Below are 12,527 nucleotides of genomic sequence, written 5' to 3' on the forward strand. Positions count from 1 at the left end.
ATTTTATGGAGGCAAGACATGATGGCATGAGCTCAGAGGAGCGAGATAAAAGAAGTATGTATCACTTCATAGGATATTTAATACAAAAAAACAGCCTTTTTTTAGTTTGTAAATCCTCAATATAATACCTCTGTGATTAAATCCTTCCTCTATAAGAATAACAGGACTTTCAGGATAGGAGATGTGGAGGAAGTGTGTCTAAAGGGAGCTGAGGAGGAGAATGACAGATTGGAAAATGACAGATGGAAGGAACAATCTACAAAAGAAAAGATACAAGAACAATGTGAAACCGAGGAGGCATAGAGTGGAACAAGAAGGCTCCGTGGCTAATGAATATATTTAAAGTGCTTTATGACAAGTTTGCTAGGGAGAAGTCCCATCTCACTATACCCTCTACTGTGGGGGTGGATATGGCTAACTAAGAGTTAATTTGTCTGGTTAACACTGTTCTTTATAAAGTGGATTAGCACTTTCAGTTACAAGAAACATCCTCAACGGTGAGATGATGCAGCTGTGCTGAACCTTCACCTGTTACTCACATCCTCTTAACACTGTAATCCTTCATAGTTTTGACCATATAGTTCTTTCAGTGTAACACAAGAATTATCAGTTACACATCAGTTCAGCATCTTTTTCATCATCTAATCACATTTGCTCTGTAATGGGAGACACTACAGGTAAATTGTTTTTTTTTGTATTACAAGTTTTCTGAAAATTCATGTTTAAATATGCAAATGAGGGATTATCTTATTAAATAAGTGCTAATCAATAATAAAAATGCATACATTTCCAGAACATATATCTGAACATTCGATAAAGCCAGGGTCAAAATTCTTGTTTCATTTTGTTGACACATTAGAATCAAAGCTTTTTACAGAGAGAATTTTGGATATCTCTTGGTATCGCTCCGTAAATCAGAAAATACTGTCAACAGCCATAAAAAAAAAAATCAATTCTCGTCGTAAAAACCTTCAGAACATAGATAGGAATGAAAGTGGAACGTTTGATGCTGCTGAAGTGGAGATTTCTGGCTCATGAGAGTATGAGAACAGCCTTTAAAAATATGGAGTGTAAAATTACATACATTTTGAAGACACTAAAGGTGCATAGGGTAAAACATTTGAACTAATATCACCATGAAACTTCCCCAGTTGATTACTTACTATACATTAAGACAATTATTTTTCATATTACAAGTTTTCTGAAATATGATGTTTAAATGAGGCATTATCTAATGCTAACATTTGGCAAATTTAGGAGAAATCTAGTAGTAAGTAGTAAAATAAACCTGTTTTCTTTCCACTAGTCTGAAAGGAGACGTGTTATAGAAGCAAAATAGCCCAAAATCTCAAAATTGATCAGTGCATGAAAAAAACAATGTTTTTACCTGTAGTGTCTCCCCTGAATGTTTTATTATTATTATTATCATTATTATTATTATTAGTGCTTCAATAGCCCAGTGTCATGGAGATCATCATTGTGTCGTCCTCTCTCCTCTCTGTTTGCTCCCGAGGCTCCATCTGTTAATGGCACCACCAGTCCGTGCTGGGAGTCAGCTTCAGTCACAACAGAAAGTCAACTGAGGACTGTGAGGTGATCAACTTGTTGCTACTAGTAACACCAAAGTGTAAATGTACTATTGTGCCCATTTGAGACGGCCTCGGGGTATACTATTTTTATGGGCGTGAATGGATTGCTTTACATGTCTGATCAGTGCTCCCTGTGTTAGTGACTAATAGTGCTCATTTTAATGCACCTCCAATAACACAGACGAACTACTCACTAGGATAGCACTGACAAAGTCCCCTAAACTCAAAACTCAATTAAATGTAAACAGCAAAATCAAATCCACAACACATATACGATTTAATTATCAGCTAATACAAATTATCAAACAAGTACAGTAAGTTGTAGTCATAGATATAAAACAATTTCAATATCATATTTTTAGGAAATGTTAGTGAAAACAGAGCTAGAAATAGATTTAAAAAAGAGAGAAAATGCAGAATTTCCAGCTGATTAGGAATGTAGTATGTACACAATGAGAAGTATTTATTACTTCTTATTATGTACATACTACATTCCTCTTTACACCTCTCTGTACATATAGATTTATTACTTCTCATTATGCATATACATCCTGTTTACATTCAGTTTATCCATTTGAAATAGTGTCTTCTACAAATGCTTTTACCTGTGTGAATTTCCTTTTTTATTTAAACATATCTAACGAGAGTTGTTGAAGGGAACCCGAGATTTGAATTGCCAACGATTGCTTTGCTGTATTTGATAAGTAAAGAAACTTGAAACTTGATTGGACACCACGACCACCAGACACACTCACTGCTGGCATGGACATAGCTGCTCGGTCTCATACACACAGACCACTGCATGTCTGTGCAGGTCTTAAAGATAATCTGACCTTGTGATTTTGAAACTTTCCAGGAACAGAGCATAAGAAAGAGACATGAAACAGTGTGTATGTATCAACGCATTTATTAGTAAGAAATTAGTGATCATTTGTTATAACGATACAAAGCAAAAATACTTCATTACACAGTATATTTCCCTTTAATAAGTCATTAAGAAAGAACATTTAATAAAAACTTTTAATTCAAAAATTCCACCTCAAAGGCTGAATCTCATTTGCGAGTGTTTTATGCTCCCTTTTAACAACTTAGAGGTTTTATTCCCTTTTCTGGAGTGTTCATTTTTTCATGAAACAGCGTTCATATCAATGCCCTTCACGTCTCTTTTGTCGTCCCTCTGATGGAGTCAGTTTTTCCCCAACTGTGATTTTTTAAAAGTAGGAAAACAATCATAAAATGTTCAACTTTCATTTCACTGGTGGCGATTATAGATGGAGGCAAAACATTCAACAAACCTGTACAACAAAAACAATGCAGTAGCGAAGCTTTGACATTTTTGAAATAGTTCACTGTGATCATTTTTAATCTCTATGAATGCAACGTGACGTACAAAACAAGGCGTAGCGTGCTCAAACTCCTCAAAAAGAGATTCAGCTTACACAGTACAGGATAAGAAGCTAATAAACTGCTGATTTGTAACAGGCAGTCTCTGGTTCAAGTACAGTACCACATTCCCCTGAGTAATTGGAGTTTTTACACTTTATGAAACACTGAGATTAAAGAAACTAGCAAGAATATGCAAGATTTTTTTCCAACTGAAAATGTAACAATTTTTTTTTTTTTCCCCTGTTGAAGGAAAAGATTGACTCGGGGAAAAAGATGATATTTTTAGAGTAAGGTTTGATTCAAAGTATAAATGTGTTGTGTTTAGGTATTTCAACAACCCAGTGTGAACATACAGAATCAGCATTCAGGAAAAATGTGGCGATATTTCTGTGCAATGGACACAGCGATATCATGAGGACACGGCATCACAGGGAGTCGAGGGGGACCGAGACTCAAGCCGGACAGCACGATCATCAGCTGCTTGTTCACTCCCATATCAAAACCTGTCAATGACAATAAGGCAGTTAGAAAGACTTTTATAGTACATTCATTTATCTCATATATAATATGATTGAAAAGCATCATGACACATCGCTCACCAAGCTTGATGGCAAAACGGAGAAGCTCTTGCATCCTGAACTAAAATTAGACAAAGATGTCAGTAACCAAAATAGATGTAAAATATCAGAGAAGTTGGGAGCAACAGCGCGGAGGTGGACGGTACCTGTATTGTCCGGGCTTGGACAAGGTCGCCTTTCTCAAATGCTGCTATGAGCTTGTTTATATGACATCCTGCGTAGTTATACGTGCTGCGGGCAGAGAAATATAATCCAATTTACATGTAAATAACTGTTAAGCAGAGAGAGTGAAAGGAGACAAACGCATTATGCAGGATCACACACACTGACCTGCCAATTGCTCCGTCGGCTCCCATAGCCAGACCTGCAAGCAGTTGCTGTGGCAAAATGAAAGAACATGTGTTTTAGGCTCTGTGGTAGAGGTCAGAGTCACAAAACGTCATCTTGCAATTAGGGCTGTCAATCGATTAAAATATTTAATCGCATGATTGTCCATAGTAATTAATTGCACATTTGTATCTGTTCAAAATGTACCTTAAAGGGAGATTTGTCAAGTATTTAATACTCTTATCAACATGGGAGTGGGCAAATATGCTGCTTTATGCAAATGTATGTATATATTTATAACTGGAAATCACTTAACAACATAAAACAATGAAAAATATTGTCCAGAAACCCTCACAGGTACTGCATTTAGCATAAAAAATATGCTCAAATCATAACATGGCATGGCAAACAGCTGTCAGTGTGTCAGGGTGCTGACTTGACAATGACTTGCCCCAAAACTGCATGTGATTATCATAAAGTGGGCATGTCTGTAAAGGGGAGACTCGTGGGTACCCATAGAACCCATTTTCATTCACATATCTTGAGGTCAGAGGTCAAGGGACCACTTTGAAAATGGCAATGACAGTTTTTCCTCGCCAAAATTTAGAGATTGGAGTGTTATTTAGCCTCCTTCCCGACAAGCTAGCCCGCTATAACCTCTGAAAGATTGATTGCGTTAAAGAAATTAGTGGCGTTAAAACAAATTTGCGTTAATGTGTTCTTATCGCGTTAACTTTGACAGTCCTACTTGCAATATAAGCAGCTACAGAGCAAAGAAGGCGGAGCTGACCTCGTCCACGCCGTAGAGGAGCGACCAGTTAGGCTGAATGTAGCTGACACACTGGCCAAAGTCCATCAGGTCAGTTGCACTGAACTTCACGCCTCTGAACGTGGGAATGAGCTCATCAATACCCTCCAACAAATCTCTCACCAGCACTGAAGAAAAGAATATAAAAAAAAGACATCAGTCAAAGATGGTCTGACATTCAACATGCCTTTACCACCATTAGGGATGCAGAGTCTCTCTATATCTAAATGGTATGCAACCGCAAAAGTCAATAATCAGAGATACTAACCATTAATACCAGTGATAGCTGGAAGATGATAATAATAGAAGGGCCGAGTTGGGGCAACTGAAGCCACTTCCTGGAGGTACGACCTCAACACATCTGTAGAAGGATGAGAGGGAAAGAAATGTGGACAACATGTGTGAGTGTGTGAAACAAGTACAGCATTGACATGTGGATGACACGTGAAAGTGGGTGTTAAGCAGCACACATTTTCAGTGTTTGTGAACTTGCATTTGAATGTGTGGAAATAAATGCTTTTCCCACTAAAACCAACGCTTACCTGCATTTTTAGGCTTGAGGAAGAAGGGGGCCATGACTGCTATCGCATCAGCCCCGATCTGCTCTGCATGGTGAGCCTGGAGGGAAACATGAACATTGTGAGGAAGAGCAGTGACAACTAAGGCAATCTGTAGCTACTGCTGTAGTGGACACATGTTACACATTGTAGTTTATAAACTATATTATCACTGTAGTGTTTTCATCTATGGTTTAGTTCCCATTGTTGAAAATCCAAAAACACTTTAATTAGCTCTGATCATGTACTCAACCAATATTTTATAGGAATAGTTCAGCATACAATTATTCACTTTCTAGCAGAATTAGATGAGAAGATTGACAACGATCTCCTATCTGTACATTAAATATGACGCTATAGCCAGCAGTCTGTTAGCTTAGCATAAACAAAAGGAAACACCTAGCCTGGCTCTATTGAATGGTAACAAAATCTAACGACCAGCATCTCTAAAGCTCACGAATTAACATGTTACATCTCGTTTGTTTAATCCGTACAAAAGTGTAAACAACAATCATACAGGGAAAAAGACATTTTAGAGGCAGAGATAACTTGCCGTCTGGTCGTTACTATTCTATCACTCTCACTGTCTCCACTTGCAAAAACTCAATGAAATTAGATGTCGAAAGTCTTGAAAAATGTGGGTCATCACAGACTGAACTAAGCAGACGAGGCAGGCGGAGTGAAATTGCATTCACCATAAAAATATATTAAAACACTTCATCATCAGTGCCTCCAGGAATGAACTCTACTTCCAAAAAAAAATCAAAGAACCTAAAAGTTAGAATTGTCAATGTGGCATTTAAAGTGGAAACTAACATGTTTTTCTAATAAAATTGTGATTAATGTGACGACAAAAACTATTATTTTACCAGCCTGACTGGGAGGCTAGTTTGGAGGGATACGTTTCCATGGTAACTTTTCCTGAAAATAAACCAGATTCGCTGCATTAAGCCTGGTTTTTAACGGGTAATCTCGCCTTATGAAACACACCTGCTGGGTGTGTCATGTGCTCTGTTTGATACTCACACCGCTGTGCGACATAAAGGCAGCAACTCACCAGTTCTTGGGAATCTTTGAGACTCATGCAGCCGACATGCACAATCACCTGAACCTTTCTGTAGAGACATGCACACACACAAAATACATTTTACAAGCTGTTGACTTTTTTTTTTTCCTGCTGCATTAGACTCTACATACGGACAGATCTGCAGACAAAGCTGCTGTGTGATGACTTACTTGTCCTTAGCTTTCACACACCAGTCCTCTGCCAGCGTCTTCCTCTCTTCAACAGTGAGAGACAGGCCCTCTCCGGTGGAGCCATTCACTGTAAGCAAGTAAAGTCTTGTCTTGTTCTTGTCTTGCCAGTAAAGTAAAGACAACAAGCTGACCTGAATCTAGCTCTAATGACTCATACAGCAATACATACAAAATCCACTTTCCGCTAATACAGACAATGACAGCGAGATGAGAAAGAACATTAAAGGGGACATGTCATGCTCATTTTCAGGTTCATACTTGTATTTTGGGTGTCTACAAGAACATGTTTACCTGCTTTAATGTTCAAAAAACACATTCTTTTTCTCATACAGTCAGTCTGAATATACCTGTATTCACCCTCTGTCTGAAACGCTCCGTGCCTGTCTCTTTAAGACCCCCTACCCGAAAAAGCCCAGTCAGCTCTGATTGGCTGAACAAGCACTGAAAAAATGAGTTTTTCATAATATGTCCCCTAAAACATGATGAGGCACGAAGATCAGAACAAACATCCTCTGCTGGATATGAGGTCACACAGAGAAACTAGTTTGGAAATGGAGAGTTAACACAGGGAGATAAGCTTAGCGTGAACTGCGATGATTCATTTGGTTTGAGAAATGTGTGAAATGACACAGTAATCAGTCATGTTTGACAAACAGGAAACGCTGACTAGCTTTGATCAATGTAGAGAAAACGTTATCTCTTATCTAACCTCTCGCTGAGTCTCTGATCCAGGAACAGTGGTTAAAGTGGGACAGATTGATCACAACCAAAGCTTGAGACAAAACAATATCTTTCCAGAAAGGTCAGATAAAACGGTGTTAACTGAAGAGCAACACAAAATCAAAAGTATAAAAGGTCAAGGTGTCATACAAGTTTATTTCCTTTTCCAGGAAAATCCTATGAAGCATAACTGATGCAGTATGTTTACAATGCAAGATCTAAACATTTTATTAAAGAACAGTAATGCATTCAGCTTATTAGTCTGGCCGCAAGGATGCATTGCATTTTAAAATGATATAATTCTATTAAATATAGAATTAAAGGTAGACTTGTCTTTTAATGAAGGAACAATTGCACTGAAAATGAAAAAAAGTGTGCAAGTTCTTTGGAAGAAATGACACTGAAGCTGATGTCGAAATGGTTACGTCACACACTATGACACAACATTAACTCACAGTTCCACAGAATTGGGCGTTAACACATTACATTTAATATGAACAGTGTAGCTAAAAAAGGTAGTTAAAAGTATTATTGAAATAATTGTGAGTTCTATTACTGCTACAGGTGGTAGAATCGCCTTTTAATGAAGAAACAAGTGCAGTAAAAATGTAAAATATCATCGTCTTCTGAGAAGATGACGCCTGCAGACGAGTTCTTTTCTTAGTTTTTGACTGTTTTGTGAAATTACCTGACAGATCATTTCAATTTTTCTCAAAATGTAGAGTTTCTGTAAGAGTATATTATGCACCGATACGACTTTTTCAGCCCCGATACCGACAGTGATGCCTGGGCTTCGGGTGTCGGCCGATACCGAGTACCGATCTGATATCAGTGTCGTAAGCCGTGTGCCTCACTGTGTGGAAGAGACTGGGATCAGGCTTGACTTAAAGATTGTTTTCCTAATGTTGTAAAAGAAAATGTAATAAATAAAAACATAGATATAAATTTACTGAATTGTTATTTATTATTAAAATAATAAATCGTGCACCAACAACAAATACCCGATCCAGATATTTGAGCCAGTACCAGCCTGATATCCAATCCGGTATCGGTATAGGTGCATCCCTACACTATATGGAATCCAAAACTAACAACTATCTGACTAAGGTTTGGTATTCAAGTGTGTTATCAACCCTAATTGACTACATTCCAGTGTAATCTGACCCAACACTGCACCTTTTTGACCAGAATAGAGAGTATGGTTAACAGAGGACAAACATGTCTACAAACATGCAATATTAGGGTTGAACACAGAAAATGACAAATATTAAAACAAAGAATCCACTTGTAAACTTACCAAATATGTTATTAACACCTTGCTTCTCTGTCAAGTAATCAATATAAGGTCCAATCACTGATAGGTTGATTTCACTGTTTTGGGAAAAAGTGAAAGGTCAATGAAAGCCCGCACCTCCAGACTCGCAAACAGTTTCTTTCCCTGGGCCATACGGACACTGAACAAACAATCAATCTGTGCAACATTAATACACTGAATGTGAAAAACATGTGACTGTGCAATATATATCCTTGATGCAATATACACCTCAAGTGCAACTACCTTTGTTACATTTTATTTATTACATCTACCCTACCTATTTTACAAGTGCAATTACCTCTGTTTACATTACATCTATTTTATATTTTATTCCTCTAGTGTTACACTTCTGTTTATATTTATTTATTACATTTACTTTACATGTTCTATATTGCTTTATAACTGTGTGTGTTTTACCTGTTATATGTTTTATCTGCCTCGTTTAGTCTTGTCAAGGATTTGTTTTTAAAGCACTGACCAGAAGTGGCAACTGTGAATCTTGTTGTATTTAATACGATGACAATAAAGCTTTCTACTCTATTCTATTCTATTCTATATGGGCCTGCACATTTTGCAAAAATGAAGACCAAACATCCTCCATACCTACAGGAGTGTTCCACAGTTACACCCATTCCTCCTCACTGTTTACTTTACACACTTTTCACACACATCATTAAATAAACAAGCAGACAAAGGGACGTGGTTTATAAAGACTACTTACCCTTCTGTGGTCAATGGAGTGAACGTGGCAGCAACTAGACCTGTCAGTTGTTTATCAGCAGAAGGGGCCATGACTGAGAAAAACAGACATGACAGACAAGTTAGGTGGGTAGAAGTTCAAAAGAAAGAAATGATAAGGTAGGCTTCAAAAGAAATAAAGAATAACTGAGAATAACTGTACTTTACTGTACACCAACTGTCTATCAGTACTACTCAGGTGTAATTCTCACTGTGCAATATCATTTTCCACTTGTGCAATTTTGTTAATAGTCAGTTTATTGTCAATACCAAGTCACCCAACAGCAATGTGACAGACTGGTGGAGAGCATGCCAAGACGCATGAAAGCTGTGATTGTAAATCAAGGTTATTCCACCAAACATTGATTTCTGAACTCTTCCTAAGTTAAAACATTAGTATTGTGTTGTTTAAAAATTAATATGAACTTGTTTTCTTTGCATTATTCCAGATCTGAAAACACTGCATCTTTTTTGTTATTTTGACCAGTTGTCATTTTTTTTTGCAAATAAATGCTCTAAATGACAATATTTTTATATGAAATTTGGGAGAAATGTTGTCAGTAGTTTATAGAATATAACAAAAATTGAATTTTACTCAAACACATACCAATAAATAGTAAAACCAGAGAAACTGCTAATTTTGAAGTGGTCTTTTCATTTTTTCCAGAGCTGTATATATATAAAATACATTCTGATATTATATCAGAATGTAGTATAAATAATAATAATAGAAATAATAGAAAAATAAAGTAAAAACTGACAAAAACAGACAAGTTAGGTGGGTGGAGGTTCAAAATAAATAAATAATAAGGTTCAAAAGAAACAAATAATCAGGTAGGCTTCAAAAGAAATAAAGAATAAAGAGCTGCTCAGTAGTCCCTTCTAACGTCATAATGTCTTGTTGTTAAACGAGAGATTTACATAAATGCTGCATCATGCAACTACAATATCCACGCTGTATAAACCGGTAAGCCATATATCTTATCATTAGTATCTTATTATTACAGTGATTTGTATGTGATAAGGAAATCAACACTGTCGAAAACTATCAAATTCATGTCAAATATGAGCTCCAGCTGCCTACCTGTGCGTGCTGTTCCCTCGGTGAGTTGTAGGTAACTATTATGTTTTTAGCAAAGTATACTTTAGGTGACCGGTTATGACTTGTTTCTATAGGAGAAGCAGGGATGTCTGGATATACCTGTCATGTGGGACCAGCTGAGCGTCAAGTGATGCCGCAAAGCTTCTTGGGACATGTAGTCAATGACTGGAAAAACACGAAAACACGGCGAGATAAACTTTTACCCGGCACCAATTATGAGTTAGGACACAAAGTATACTTTAGGTTACCAGTTATGACTTGTTTCTCTAGAACAAGTCAGGGATTTCTCGATATACCTGTCATCTGAAGCCATCTGAGCGTCAGGTGATGCCGCAAAGCTTCATGGGACATGTAGTCAATGACTGGAAAAACACGAAAACACGGCGAGATAAACTTTTACCCGGCACCAATTATGAGTTAGGACACAAAGTATACTTTCAGTTACCAGTTATAACTTGTTTCTCTAGAACAAGTCAGGGATTTCTTGCTATACCTGTCATGTGGGACCAGCTGAGCGTCAAGTGATGCCGCAAAGCTTCCTGGGAAATGTAGTCAATGACTGGAAAAACACGAAAATACGGTGAAATAAACTTTTATTTTGCCAATAATTAGTTAGGACACATATACAGCTCACCTTTAACAACGAACACGGTGTTTATAATTGCTTTTTAACGTATTTAGAGGTTTTAATGTAGTTATTCTGTCATTTACCGTTAACCCTTAACGCTGCCTACACTTGTTGTTAGGATATCTTACGATTGTAGGCCTGCAAGCTAATATACACAAACTAGGAAAATCGTGTACGCTATCTCAAAGAAGCTAAAGCGTTGCATTTAAGGATTATGGGAATCCACGTAAGAGAAATACCATGGCTTTTGAGGTGTTTTATTGTTTGAAAAACAATACACAGCTGTTTTGATTCACTTTCGTTATCACTTACATATGTAAGCACTTGAGACGTAATTTTTTCTGAGCAGCACTTAAAGGCATCACAAAGGTCTGGACAGTTTGCTAGAACTATTTTTCCCCCTAACTTGGACTTGCAGGTAACTCTGCTGATTTATGTAACCCATTCAAAAGCCATTAAAACAGCTTGTTATCCTTAGGTTAAGGTTATATGTGCTTAATATGGGGGAATACAGCCATATATATAGAGTTATGTTTGCAAATCTCAGTGAAGGAGAGGCCATTTGTTTCTGAGCCTGAAATGTGAAATACATTTGTTGAATGTGAAATACATTTGACTGTGCAATATCCTTTGATGCAATATACACCTCAATACAACTACCTTTGTTTACATTTTATTTATTACATCTACCCTACCTATTTTACAAGTGCAATTACCTCTGTTTACATTACATCTATTTTATATTTTATACCTCTAGTGCAGGGGTCAGCAACCTTCACTATCAAAAGAGCCATTTTAGGCAGAAAAAATAAAATAAAAATCTGTCTGGAGCCGCAAAACATTTGATCATTGTGATGAAGGTAACACAGTTTATAGTCTAAGTATATAGTATATAAGTCTAATGCAGTGAGGGCCAAAGAGACAATGTACTATGGAGTATTATGGCCACATTGAGGGAAAAAACATCTGAGATTTCCAGAATAAAGTCATAATATTACGAGAAAAAAGTTGTAATTTAACGAGAAAAAAAAGTCACAATTTACGAGAATAAAGTCATTACTTAATGAGGAAAAAAGCCGTAATATTACGAGAATAAAGTCAGAATTTAACAAGAAAAAAAGTTGTAATTTACGAGAATAAAGTCGTAAATTATGACAATAAAGTCGTAATTTTTTAGAATAAAGTCGTAATTTATGAGAATAAAGTCGTAATTTATGAGAATAAAGTCGTAATTTATGAGAATAAAGTCATAACTTTACGAAAAAAAAAGAAAATTACTACTTTATAATATTATGACTTTATTCTCATAATATTATGACTTTATTCTCGAAATCACAGATTGATTTTTTTCCCCTCAATGTGGCCTTAATACTCCATTATACATTAGACCTACAACAATGATAAATAAAATGAAAATGTAAACAAAAAACAGTTATTCATTTCCATTTTTAAAAATCCACAGGGAGCCACAGGAGAGGAGCTAAAGAGACGCAGGTTGCTGACCCCTGACCTAGTGTAACAC

General features: G+C 36.6%; 1 protein-coding gene and 1 long non-coding RNA gene across 4 annotated transcripts; both read right to left on the reverse strand.

Moving 5' to 3' along the window:
* Positions 1 to 2,478: 2,478 nt before the first annotated feature.
* npl (N-acetylneuraminate pyruvate lyase (dihydrodipicolinate synthase)) lies at positions 2,479 to 11,384 on the reverse strand. 3 transcript variants are annotated; one of them, XM_074635848.1, is made up of 13 exons: positions 10,871 to 10,892; positions 10,477 to 10,542; positions 9,259 to 9,331; positions 8,520 to 8,593; positions 6,482 to 6,569; positions 6,303 to 6,360; positions 5,231 to 5,306; positions 4,957 to 5,049; positions 4,671 to 4,816; positions 3,884 to 3,930; positions 3,700 to 3,784; positions 3,575 to 3,614; positions 2,479 to 3,478 (listed from the first exon to the last, which is right to left on the reverse strand). In XM_074635848.1, exons 1-13 carry the CDS (start codon positions 10,875 to 10,877, stop codon positions 3,333 to 3,335), a joined length of 999 nt encoding a protein of 332 aa, XP_074491949.1. In that variant the 5' UTR covers positions 10,878 to 10,892; the 3' UTR covers positions 2,479 to 3,332. The 3 variants fall into 3 exon arrangements, with proteins under 3 accessions (XP_074491949.1, XP_074491951.1, XP_074491950.1); XM_074635850.1 differs by lacking the exons at positions 10,477 to 10,542; positions 10,871 to 10,892 and adding an exon at positions 11,318 to 11,384; XM_074635849.1 differs by lacking the exon at positions 10,871 to 10,892 and having other exon boundaries at positions 10,360 to 10,502.
* On the reverse strand, positions 5,560 to 5,750 carry LOC141768002 (uncharacterized). The gene is made up of 2 exons (XR_012593980.1): positions 5,684 to 5,750; positions 5,560 to 5,644 (listed from the first exon to the last, which is right to left on the reverse strand). It is a non-coding gene; the product is annotated as an uncharacterized LOC141768002 (long non-coding RNA).
* Positions 11,385 to 12,527: the final 1,143 nt, after the last annotated feature.

Source organism: Sebastes fasciatus, chromosome 5, assembly GCF_043250625.1.
Source record: "Sebastes fasciatus isolate fSebFas1 chromosome 5, fSebFas1.pri, whole genome shotgun sequence".
Lineage (NCBI taxonomy): Eukaryota > Metazoa > Chordata > Actinopteri > Perciformes > Sebastidae > Sebastes > Sebastes fasciatus.